Raw genomic sequence first — 13,026 nt, forward strand, 5'->3', positions numbered from 1 at the left:
TGTACGCCCATAGCTCTGCAGAGGCATGTAAGGCCATTAAAAGGGTCGTCATCCAGCATCAGTAATGGTTTGGTGGGCAGTCTCCTACTAAGGTGTAACAAAGATGCATTTTTGTGTTTAGGGGGTGAAAACCAGTGCAAGGGTGTACCTGAATGATATTCTGGATCTGGATGTGAGATTTCTCACATGCAGATCCCCACCACCGCCCCCTCAACACTGGCTCTCTGAATACCTCCTTTCCGGGACAAATCCAGCTTTGAAAATTGTTAAAAAATACTTCTCGTTGCAAAATTTATAAATGACCTTTATAGAATTATTAACTAACTATTTAGCAACCTTTTTGTCACCAAAAGGAGTGTTACTTAGTAAAAAGAAGCGCACTATTGAAGCGCAATAAAAAATTGGTTTTTTAATTATAACACAAAAAGTAAATGACAGATTTCAATCAGAATAGTTTTCCCTTGATAAGCATTGAATAACACATAGCTAATGTGATTTTAAAATTTTTAGCTCAATTAGCGATGGAAATAGAGGGGGGGGGGGGGACACAAAAATTACTCAAATTTTCCTGCCATTTTAAAATTATATTTTAAACCTAATAGTTGATCTCTTTCCAACTGTGTATAATAAGCTATAGGTTGTCGACATTTTATGCCCCCCCCCCCACATTTTACCTCCATTTCTCAGACAAAATGTTGGCCCACATGATGTACAAACCCATGCAAAATTTCAAGTCAATAGGTTGAGTGGTACCAGAGATACAATGTTGTAAGAGACGGACGGACAGACAGACAGACAACCGAGTGACATAAGAGTTCTTTGTTAGACTACGGACCCTAAAAATAATAAGTAAAAATAAATAACAAGTAAAAATAATTTCATAATAAAGTTTTTGTAGAATATTCCAAATTTTTATTAAGTTCTCATCCGACACCCTATGCCGACTTCTTTTCTTCCTCTGTGTGTCTATTGCTGAATGACGTTTCCAAAGCAGCCACGAATTCACATATTTTGCTGGATTGAAGCGGGTCAGCGGTGGGCCTACAATTTTAAGAAACAGTAGTGAAAAAACTTTTTGTCATCAACGAAGCTCTGGTTGAGCTGACGATCAGATTCATTTGTGAAGATCCTCGTTCACATTCACTCGATGAAATTGGTATTGTACTCAGAGCGTCCATCAAATGCTTCAATTCTTCCGAAACCATCTCTTCAATTAGGTATTCCCGAAATCCACGAATTGTATCTCTTTCATTTAACTGTAATTTTCTAACTTTATTTTCACCAAATGCCAACAATTCATGTTTAGCAGGTTTAACGCCTTCGTTGTCCTCGTTTTCCTTCTCTCATCATCGGTATTGTCACTAGTTCTTAAATTTGATATTTTCTTTTTTTCTTTTTTTTTTAAAACAGTCCAAAATTTCTGTGTCATTCAGATATTCAGGTACTTTGACCATGTAAACAGAAATAGGAAGTGCGTTATCAACAAATCTACGGAAAAATGTGGATAACAAATGCACTTCCGCAAAACAACAGATGATTATTTGTCGGGGTAAAAGAAAATCACTTTTCTAATTCTCGAACGGGGCGCTTACAGTTGATTCACAAAGGTGTCCAACCTATGGCCCACCCGAAAGTGAACTAAAACAGCATTTTAAATTTTGCTAATTATCAAAAAATTCTCATTAAATGTTTTGTTCAGTAAATGTAATTGTGTATTGTACTTAATAAAAATTTTTGAATATTTTCAATTTTACTTTTACATGCAACAAGATAGGGACAAAGAAACACACTAAAAAATTTTTGCATAATACCAGTTTGGACACCACCGCAGTAGAAGGTGGACCAGAGCCCATTGGGAATATCCCTTGATCTGCTCACTGTTGACTAGCGCAACTTCTCCATATGTAGGATAGGTGGACAGATAGATTTTACCAGGTACCACTAAGTTGTAGAATGGTAATCCCTTTAGTTCTCTTAATTCGCGCAGCAGCACTAATTGCCTGAAGGGCAGAAATGCAAAAAGTGCATACCGAGTTAATTCTCTCCTAATCCGTTCGCTATATGAAAATTTTCTTTGCTCAACGGAAAGAATTTTAAATGTAACATCCAAGGGGAATTCAAAATAATTCGCTATAAAAGGAGTTCATTAAACAGAGGTCCAACTGAGTAATTTAGAATTATAAAAATGGTTATACAGTTTTATATAGAAAATATCTTAACAATAGGCAGTGAGAAATGCAAATTTAGTTAAATAATTTAAAAGTTATTTGAATAGTAGGCAAACATGTGGAAAAAATTTGCGGAATAATACAAATTTCGAAGTGAACTGCATCCAAATGTCACTGTTAATAAAGATGCTGGTACGCCGTACTGTCCCAAAAAAAAAAAAAAAAAAAAAAACTGTATATAACTAATATATAAAAAATATACTAATTAATTGAAAAATATAACTATTCTTCATTATTCTGAGGATATTACGTGGTTTTTGTAATTTTGGCATGTCAGGGATATAGTAACAATATTTTATTAGTCATTACTGAGTTACATAAAACTTAACTTACGTAAGAAGTCCCAGAAGGTATCTCTTATGTATGTCGGGGACTTACTGTGTATATATAAATATATATATATATATATATATATACACAGTGGTACCTTGGTTTGCGAGCATAATTCGTTCCGGAAACGTGCTCGTAATCCAAAGCACTCGTATGTCAAAGCGAATTTCCCCATAAGAAATAATGGAAACCCAGATGATTTGTTCCAAAACTCAAAAATATTCATATACTGTAAAAATGATTAATACAAAATACATACCTTTTTATATTTTTAATATTTAAATTTAATATACATAAAGCAATCGAATTTATTAATTATTGGGTAGGACGACTTTCACTGTCTCTAACGGAATCACTGCTATCTGTTGATTTTTTCTTTTTGTGCGACTTTAACAAGGAATCTTTCTAATGACACTTGCTTTTGCCTCCTTTTCAGGATTTCACGGAAATCAGATTCATCGCTCGCACTATTACAAAACGAGGAGGCATGCTTGATACACATAAACAAAGCTGCACGCATGTAGCCCGGTGGGCCGGAGGCCGGTGTGATTTTGGCCATAAACCGTAGTATGAGGCCACTATAAATTTTCCCGGGTAAGAATTTTTGACCCAGTCCGCCTCTGTTTATCGATATTGCTTTTTTTTTTTCTCTCTGAATCTGCAGTGTCTTCGCCAGGATGCTTCCTTTTCACACCTTTTAATTATTTTACTCATTTTTAGGGAATAAAGCACAATTACAAAACGAGGAGGCACGCTTGATACACATAAACAAAGCTGCGCGTGTAGCAACTGAATAAACAACACCATAAAGGCAGAGACAACTCTATTAACACCTCACATTTTACTAAAGCACATTTCTAGGGGTTACTACCATAAAACAATAAAAACAATTTCTAGTTTCTTGCGAGTGGAATCTGTTATAAACTGGTCGTAAACTCGATCTAATTGCATTTGCGATTATATCGATAGCTGGAATTGTGTTGGTTTTTACGTTATTACGGTGAAATGTGTTTCCCCTTCACTGATATAAAAAACCATAAATACATTTTCAAAATCTTCTCTTCATTCCTATCGGGTTGGGGTGATTCTGCGTTCGACTGCCATTTCTTGTAAAAACAAAGGCTAATTGTGCATAAGCGAATTCGGTTCGTGTTATATAAGATATCGTTCCCCTATTTATAAATCGTGTATGATCGAATTCGTGTAGTGTAAACACGTGTTATATGAGGACTGACTGTACTCGTATTGCAAGACCTCGCTCGTTTATCAAGTTAAAATTTATTAAAAATTTTTGCTCGTCTTGCAAAACACTCGCATACCAAGTTACTCGTAATCCAAGGTACCACTGTATATATATATATATATATAAAATTACAACACCGTGTAAGATAAGGATTTAAGATAAGGAATAATATTTAAAGTACAATACTATACAATAAAAGCTTTCCAAGAGAGCCCTAAGGCCAAATGAATTGAATAAGAGTGTATTAAGCATAATAAAAGCAATCAAAACTATAAAAGTTATACCCAGTGTGCAATTAGGCCAAAAGACTTAGTTTGAGAGTTGGTTTGATGTGTTATACCCTATAAATAAACAAATAATCAATAATAAAATAATAAAAGGAGTTTATTTATACATGGGTAATGCAAACACATAATTTCTACTACCAAGGTAGTTTTAATGCATCGTTTTAATTGTATCTCATTGTGAATACAGTCAGTCCTCGTATAGCACGATAGTTGTGTTCCTAGAAACCCTCGTGCAATACAAAATCGTGCAATATAAACAACAGGCCCTATGGGAAAAATAGGGTTAGGCGCCAACCACCCAAGATTGAACACACATTTGTAACCAAAACATTACCAAACACAATAAATAGTCGTAATAAAATATTTACGTATTTTATTACGACGATTACGTAATAAAATATTGCTAATGCTTTTGCTTCTATCTTAAGCAAACTTGTTTTTTGTTTGATTTTCTATCCAAACAGATGACAGCCATTCCATCTCTTCCAATTTTTTGTGTCTTGATCTAATGGATTTTAATTACACTTTGAGTTGTTCCTGCTATGAAAGTTGTTTTTATTTTCTCTGCATTCTTTGTAATTCTCGGCGTTGCCTCATTTAGGTCTGCAGCACGTGCAATATCACATCGTGGTCTTTCATTTCGCTCAAAGTTTTCACAATTTGATATTTTTTCTCTATCGACAGGGGCAAACTGGCCATAAGCCTTACCGGGGAAACCCCAGTGGGCCAGAGGCCGGTGTGATTTTGGCCATAAACCATAGTATGAGGCCACTACAAAAGAATTTTTGACCCAGTCCGCCTATGTTTATCGATATTGCTTTTCTTTTCTCTCCGAATTTGCAGTGTCTTCACCAGGATGCTTCCTTTTCATACCTTTTTAGTAGTTTACTCATTTTTAGGGAATAAAGCACAATTAAAACGAGGAGGCACGCTTGATACACATAAAGCTGCGCGCGTGTAGCAACTGAATAAACAACACAATAAAGGCAGAGATACACTATTAACACCTCACATTTTACTAAAGCACATTTCTAGTGGTTACTACCATAAAACAATAAAAACAATTTCCAGTTGCGTTGCTGCTAATGGAATCTGTTATAAACCGGTAGTAAACTCGATCTAATTGCATTTGCGATTATACCGATAGCTGGAATTGTGTTGGTTTTTACATTATTATGGTGAAATGTGTTTCCCCTTCACTGATATAAAAAACAAATACATTTTAAGAATCTTCTCGTCATTCCTATCGTGTTGCGTTCGATTGGGGTGATTCTGCGTTCGACTGCCATTTCTTGTAAACACAAAGGCGAATCATGCATAAGCGAATTCGGTTCGTGTTATATAGGATATCGTTCTCCTATTTATAAATCATGTATGATTGAATTCGTGTAATGTAAACACGTGTTATATGAGGACTGACTGTACCTTCAAAACGAGTTGCCATGGTATTGCAGTATCTCGAATAAGTAATGCTTCATCTATGGAGAAGACTATTGTTACTTATTCTTGGCGGATACCACCACCCAGACGGCACCATTTCAACCTATCCATAAATAAACTCCTTCATACTCTGAAGCATTTATAACCAAGAAATATATTTTAGATTAAACCATGCACACCATCAAGCATCTCTCATATTGTGGAGTTATACTTCATAATTGGGTTGACACTATTGCAACAACAGAGTACCTACCTACCCACTGAACAGGAGCCAAAAAGACTTGAAACAGTGCCATCTGGGTGGTGGTGGTGGTATCTGCCGAGAATAAGTAATAATAGTCTTCTTCATAGGTGAAGTGTTACTTATTTGAGGTACTGCAATACCATGGCAACTTGCTGCGAAGGTATTCACAATGAGATAATTAAAATGATGCATTAAAACTACCTTGGCAGCAGAAATTATGTGCGTGCATTACGAAAGCATAAATAAACTCGTTCATACTCTGAGGCATTTAGCCAAGAAATATCTTTTAGAATAAAATAATAAAGGCAAGTAAAATAAAATAAGTAAAGTAAAGTAAAGTAAAAGCAAAAAAAGTAAAATAAAATGATGACAAGGTAAATTACTGATATTAGGATACATTGAATGGTACATTGAGAGGGCTAGCACCATTCAATACATCCAATCAATAATTGGCAAAGGCTATATCTGTTTCTGTTTATTTGCTAGTTTAGCTAGGTCCAAATGATCTAAAATTATCCAAATAATACAAATTATATTAAAATTTAGCAGCAAACTGGCAAAATAACGGCTAGCCCAACAGACATCAGTGAAAGAAATAATACAGAAAGTGAGAGCCAACTATAAATTACATGTGAAATTTAGAAGTGAAAATTCTTTTATGCTATTTACCTGTGAAAAGGAAATAATTTAAGCTATCTACTAGCAAAAAAGAAAAGGCTTATGCAATTAAGGCAAAAAGGAGCTAAGAGTAAAGATAGCACCTCAATTTCCCTAGAATTGATCTAATAAATTTTTAGGTATAAAATTTAGTTAGCAAGTAGAAAGCAAAAAGCAAAGAAAAATAGCATATGTATATCCAAAGTACCTCTATTATTATTATATGCTATTTTTCTTTGCTTTCTTGCAGCCTGTTCAATTCAACATGAAGGAGTGCTGCTAGGCCCTTGACTATTCCTATCTGGAACCCAAATTGGAGGTGTATCACTTGACAGGTCACAGGATACTTGAGTCCCTGATGAGCTGCCAGTTATATTTGTTTCAAGGGCAAGCACTCATTTCTTCATTGATTCAAACTCTTCTCATAATGCATCAATTTCTAATTTGAGATCAGTACACTCCTCAACATCAGGTGCAAAGAAAAGAATAGTCAGTTGAACTAAGTTTTGTCCACTATACCAACTTTAGAATACATGCTACAGGATATATAAATGAAACAGATTCCATCAGTGTTGATCTATTGGCAATATACTGGTTTATGTTACACATCTATGGATGAATCAAATTTAATGGAAATGTTTGGAAAACTCAACCAGTTGCTATTGATATTTCAAAGGTGTGATAGTAAACAGCTCCTTGTCTTTTAACTTCTACACTATTGCTGGTGTTCCCCAAGGTTCAGTTCTTTCTTCCACTCTTTTCCTCTTATATATTTATGATTTTCTTCCATTGACTGGAATCCCATCCATAGTTTTGCCGATGACAGCACATTGTATTACACCATCCAGTTTTAAAAAACCTTAACCCTACACAAACAGCTAAACCTCAAATATCCACTACCAATTCCTTAAATGCTGATCTCCAGGTAATTCCCCAGTTAGGCAAGATAACCAGCTAATTCCAAACCTAAAATTTAGTCCTCTTATATCTTACAAAAAAAGATTCTTCTACATCTATGCTTATCTTCGATGACACTCAGCTTTATAGACAAGATCACCTATTTCTATTAAGGATTATCCTGACTTCTAATCTCTCTTGGCCATCATAAATAATACTGCTTCCTCTGCATCTAAAAAACTGGGTTTTCTTTCACTCTCAGTGTTACTTTTAGGCAGCTACTCATTCTGCACACATCTCAAATCTGCTCTACCATGGAATATTGTTCCCACATTTGGGGCAGTACGACCATAACTATTCTGAGGCTTCTAGATTTCTTTAAAAAGAGGACAGTTAGGTTAATTAACGACCTATCTCTTACAAAGTCCCTCCACTCTGTCCCACAGATGTTCTGTTTCTACTGCATGCCTTTTCTATAGATACTTCCATGGACATGTTCTTCTGAATTGGCTTCTATAATTCCCCCTCTCACTTCGAAACCATTCCAATCACATGCCACAACCAGTCAACATCCTTTTACTGTCCAACTTCAAACTCACAGAACCAACTTTTCTTCTTCCTCATTTATTTCTTCAACCTGTTTCTTTGGAACAACCTCACTTCACATGTATTTCCTGAAAATTACAACCTACAGATATTCAAGTCTAATGTCAACAAGTATTGTCTCATCCTTTCACCCAACGTACAGCACTAAGTACTATAAGTTTTAATACCTTTTGTGTCTGAGGGGTTTCATAAAAAAAAAAAAAAACACATCAGGCTATAAATATTCCAGAAATACTTTTCGTGCCATTGTATTTTTATAGGAAACTTTTATGAGCACCACATGATCCTTATGTTCAATCTTTTCTATGAAGTTTAACATATTCTATGTTAATCAATGACATAAAACATTTCTTTGTTGTATTTCCAAATCAATTCCCCAAGAAGATAAAATAAATTTCGATTAATAAAATAAATTTCAATTATGATTAACATACTTTAAAGGTGTAATATGCTGCAGCATTAAATAACTATCTGCTTCCTGCTGTTTCTCTAGCATACCAGAGATTAACTAAAGAAAGATTAATTCAAACACACAGCAAGCAGCAGAGAAAGCCATACAATATCCAGTCATATATAATGGCAGTTTATCTGTCAGTGCACAATAATCTCCAAGTGTCATTGAACCAATTGTTCAGTGGCACTTAGTATAATACAAATATTAACCAATAACTGCACATTTGGCATTCACTAAGCTGTACTTTTGTGAATAGAGATGTTGGGCCCATTGTTGTTTTGTATGTTTATCAATGATAATGATGAAGGTATATCAGGCTTAATGTCCAAGTTTGCAGATGATACAACGGTTGGCAGGGTTGTTAATGACAGTAATGTGCTACTGCAACAGGATCTAGAAAAGTTGGGCTGATGGGCTGAGAAGTGGCAATTGAAGTTTAATACAGGCATACCTCGGTTAACGTTACCTCTGATAACGAAGTCGGCAATTTCAAGCCCCATTTAACATAAAAAAATATTCCAATTTAAGACCAACGCCCGACAATCATTCGATTGGTGACTGACGGCGACTCGTTACGTATTCCCGAGTGCTCCCGAGCTGCGGGCGTGTCTGTTATAACAGTTTTTCGCGTCAATCGCATAATTTAGTTGTTGTTTACATGATTGACGTAGTTTCAGTGTGGCGCATTGCAATAATCGACGTAGGTTCTTTGTAGCATTACATAACGTAGATTTTGTAAATTTTAATAGAAATATTTTTGTTTTAGTTAATTAAAATGTCAGAATCAAAGAAAAGAAAAGCAATTTCTTTGGAAACTAAACTAAATATCGTACGACGTGTTGAAAGCGGCGAAAGAAAATCCGATGTGGCACATTCTTTAGGATTAGCGCAATCAACTTTAACAACCATACTAAGTCAATCAGAAAAAATAAAACAGTCTGCTCAGAATTGTACAGATGTTACAGCGGCAAAATTAACTCGCTTAAGGAATCCAATTTTAGAAAAAATGGAGAAAATGTTAAGTTTGTGGATAGATGATATGTCACAACGTCATATGCCTTTAAGTCAAATTGTGATTCAAGAAAAAGCATTATTTTTGTTTAATCACCTGAAATCTAAACAAACTGAAGAAATTACGGAAACCTTTAGGGCTTCTCGTGGTTGGTTCGAGAAATTTTAAAAAACGGGCCAGTGTAAAATTAACAGGAGAAGCTGCAAATAAGTTTCCAGAAAAACTAAAGGAAATAATTGAACGTGAAAATTTTCCACCAAATTTGGTGTTCAATGTTGACGAAAGCAGTTTGTTCTGGAAACGGCTACCAACAAAAAGCTTCATTTCTATTGAAGAAAAATCAGCTGCTGGGTTCAAAGCAGCCAAAGACAATTTAACGTTACTCTTTGGATCAAATGCCTCTGGCGATAATAAATTAAAATTGTTATTAGTTTACCATTCAGAAAATCCGAGGGCGTTAAAAGGTAACATAAAAATGAATTTACCTGTAATATGGAAAGCAAATAGAAAAGCGTGGGTTACCAAGGAGTTATTTACTGATTGGTTTGTTAACCACTTTTGTCCTGGAGTAAAACGGTATTGTCAAAAAAAAACAACTTTGAAGAAAAAGCTCTTTTGTTGTTAGACAATGCTCCGGGACATCCTACTGATCTTAACACATTGGACACATGCATTCCTGTCAAAGTTGTGTTTCTTCCAGCAAACACAACTTTCCTGATTCAACCATTGGATCAGGGAGTAATAGCATCATTTAAAGCGTATTATCTGCGTCGAATTTTAAGCAATTTACCTGAACTAGAGGATAAAGAGGAAATGACAGTTAAAACTTTTTGGAAAAACTACACCATTAAAAACGCAATTGAAAACATTGATAGTTCTTGGAAAGAAGTCACTAAGAAATGCTTAAATGGAGTTTGGCGCAAAATATGGCCAGAAGTTGTACTAGAAGAAGAAAATAACATCCAAGAAATTAGAAATGAAGTTATCCAGATGGCTCAATCAATAGGTTTCGAAAATGTCGATGAAGAGGATGTTAGAAATTTATTGAATGCAGAAGATGATGGTTTTTCAGTGGAAGATTTAGAAAACCTTGTTAGCAACGAAGACAAAGATAATGAAGACAAAGTTAAAGAAGTTCCTGCCGAAAAAGTGTTAACAACCAAAGATTTAAAAAGGTGCTTAAATGACATTGAAAACGTTTTAAATTTTTTTAGTGAAAATGATCCTGATTTAGGAAGAAGTGTTATAGTTAAGCGATCAGTGTTAAATGCAATAACTCCGTATAGGCCATTGTTAAATGAAAGAGAAAAAAAGCATAAACAATCAACTTTAACCTCATATTTTAAAATGTGATTTCACTTTGTATGTAAGTTGACTGTTTATTTAATAAAACTTTTCTTTGTTCGAAAAAAAGCTTTTCATTTTCTTTACGTAGGAACGTATCCCTATTCTGGCCATAGTATTTTTACCTCTGAAAATGAAGTTTCGCTTAACGAAGTAATTTCGTGAAACGCATCCTATTCGTTAATCGAGGTATGCCTGTATTGACAAATGCAAAGTACTGCACATGGGTAGAAGTAACCCCCAGAAAAATGTACCAACTGTGTGGTACAACACTTAGGGTGGTAGAAAATGAAAAAAGCCTGGGAGTAATTGTGCAATGGGATATGAAGTTTTCAGAGCAGTGCAGAGGCGCTACCAGAGTAGTTCACAGGGTCTTGTCAATGATATACAGAAACTTTACTAGCAGGGATAAGGAGGTAATTATCCCTTTGTATAAGACAATGGTCAAGCCACACCTTGAGTACTGTGTACAGGTCTGGAGGCCTCATTTTAGGATGGATATAGAGTTGCTAGAATGAGTACAAAGGACAATAAGATTGGTGAGGGGAAAAAAGGGGTGCTCTTACCAAGAAAGGCTTAAGTTCTGCAAATTGCAGTACCTGGAGAGTAGACACTGCAAGGTGATCTGATTGAGGTCTTTAAGGCCTTGAATAGGTTGAGCAAGCTGAATGTTGATGGGATTCTTTCTCTTGCTCAGATTAAGAACCTGAGGGGGCATAGATTCAAATTGAGAAAAGACAGTTGTAGAATAGATGTTCGGAAATTTGCCTTTAGCCAGAGGGTACTTGATTGGTGGAAGAGACTTCCATCTTTTGTTGTGGAAGTTAATAGTCTAAATAAATTTAAAACTGAGCTGGACAGGCATTTGGAACAAATGGAGGGGTGAAATGGGAGGTTTTTTTTGGCTGATGCTGCATAAGCTTGCTTTCTTGCATCGTATGCCTCTGCTAATGCTAATGTTCACAATCCCTGGCACCAAACAAATCACAAAGGTACTTTTAGGGGGGGGATAAAAACAGGGAACATTTGAAAATATTTTCTTAATCAAGGTATAGATCAGAATCACTCAACTTTACAATAAGGAGAAAAATCAATGTTTTTCCAGAGAGAAATGTAAGTTTTCCTCCAAAAAATTACATGTTATGGAGACGTGATGTCTCCATAAGATGTAATTTTTTATAATTCTCATCTGACTATTCCGGAATGTTCAGTGTTCATTTTATTCTCACAGGAACTGTACCCAACAATTCATTTAATACATGATTCACTTAACAGAAAAGTTACCAAACCTAGATCCAGAACATTAAAATTTAATAATAAATGATTTCTTAAAACTGAATTTGTAGTATTTATGATCAATGTGGCAACCTTTCTTCTCTCACAAAAATGAACTTCTTCATTTATGTTGTAAAGTATGATGCTTTTTGTGCATTTTGTTTAAAATCACTACCCCCCCCCCACACACACACACACATTATCATATACACTTTATTACCATATACATCAACAACTTGGAGGAAAAGAATTCAAAAAAGTCAATCTGAAATTGCAAAAGTTTTGTTTAAAAATCTATTTCTAAATGCCGTCTAAGACAGAAAGATTATAAAAGTTACAAAACCTGAAACATATTCCAAATTTTTTACATAATGAACTTTATGGAAAGAAAAAAAATAATAATTTAAATATGAATAAATAAGCAATTGCTTTATTTTTTAAATGAATTTATCTTTCTTACATGGAAAAGAAATTAAAATGAACTTGCCTTTCTTCCTTATTATCATCATTTAAGGATATAACAGCACTTAATCCCAGTTTTATTGTTCTGTGGCCATTGCTTCTAGACTGTAGAAAACAATTCACTAAGAAATAATACTTGGTTATACATTTAAAGTAATAAAAGAATACTACAAGACGGAAAATTACTCTTGGTGGGAGGAGCATTCAAAAAGTAAATGAGCATGGAACATTTCATTTTTTTAAAATGAACCTGCAACTCAGTCTCTTTGGTAGACTAGCAAGTTCAGCTGTAAAAATATATTCTGCACACATTTTCCTCATTTCTCAACATTACATATTAATCACATTCTAAATTTGAATATTATATTTGAAAATTAGAATATACTTGTCCAATTCTGGATGTATAGCAGGTACTGGAATGGATGATTAATGGTCTATCCTTTAGCATTAACAGAGACATATGATGCAAGAAAGCAAGCTTATATAGCATCAGCAAAAAAAAAAAAAAAAAAAAAAAAAATCACTTCCCATTTCACCCATCCATTCA

General features: G+C 34.6%; 1 protein-coding gene across 2 annotated transcripts in view; it reads right to left on the reverse strand.

The window, feature by feature from the left end:
- The window catches only part of LOC150083777 (folliculin-interacting protein 2), a 296,503-nt gene that overhangs the window by 110,805 nt on the left and 172,672 nt on the right, over positions 1 to 13,026 (reverse strand). For both annotated transcript variants that reach the window (XM_090377482.1, XM_090377483.1), the window contains exon 8: positions 12,505 to 12,584. In XM_090377482.1, coding sequence (XP_090233608.1) covers positions 12,505 to 12,584 — 80 coding nt within the window. The remainder of the gene's footprint in view (positions 1 to 12,504; positions 12,585 to 13,026) is intronic.

The sequence above is a fragment of the Mastigoproctus giganteus genome, chromosome 7 (assembly GCF_048544385.1).
Source record: "Mastigoproctus giganteus isolate SK-2022 chromosome 7, ASM4854438v1, whole genome shotgun sequence".
Classification (NCBI taxonomy): Eukaryota; Metazoa; Arthropoda; class Arachnida; order Uropygi; family Thelyphonidae; genus Mastigoproctus; species Mastigoproctus giganteus.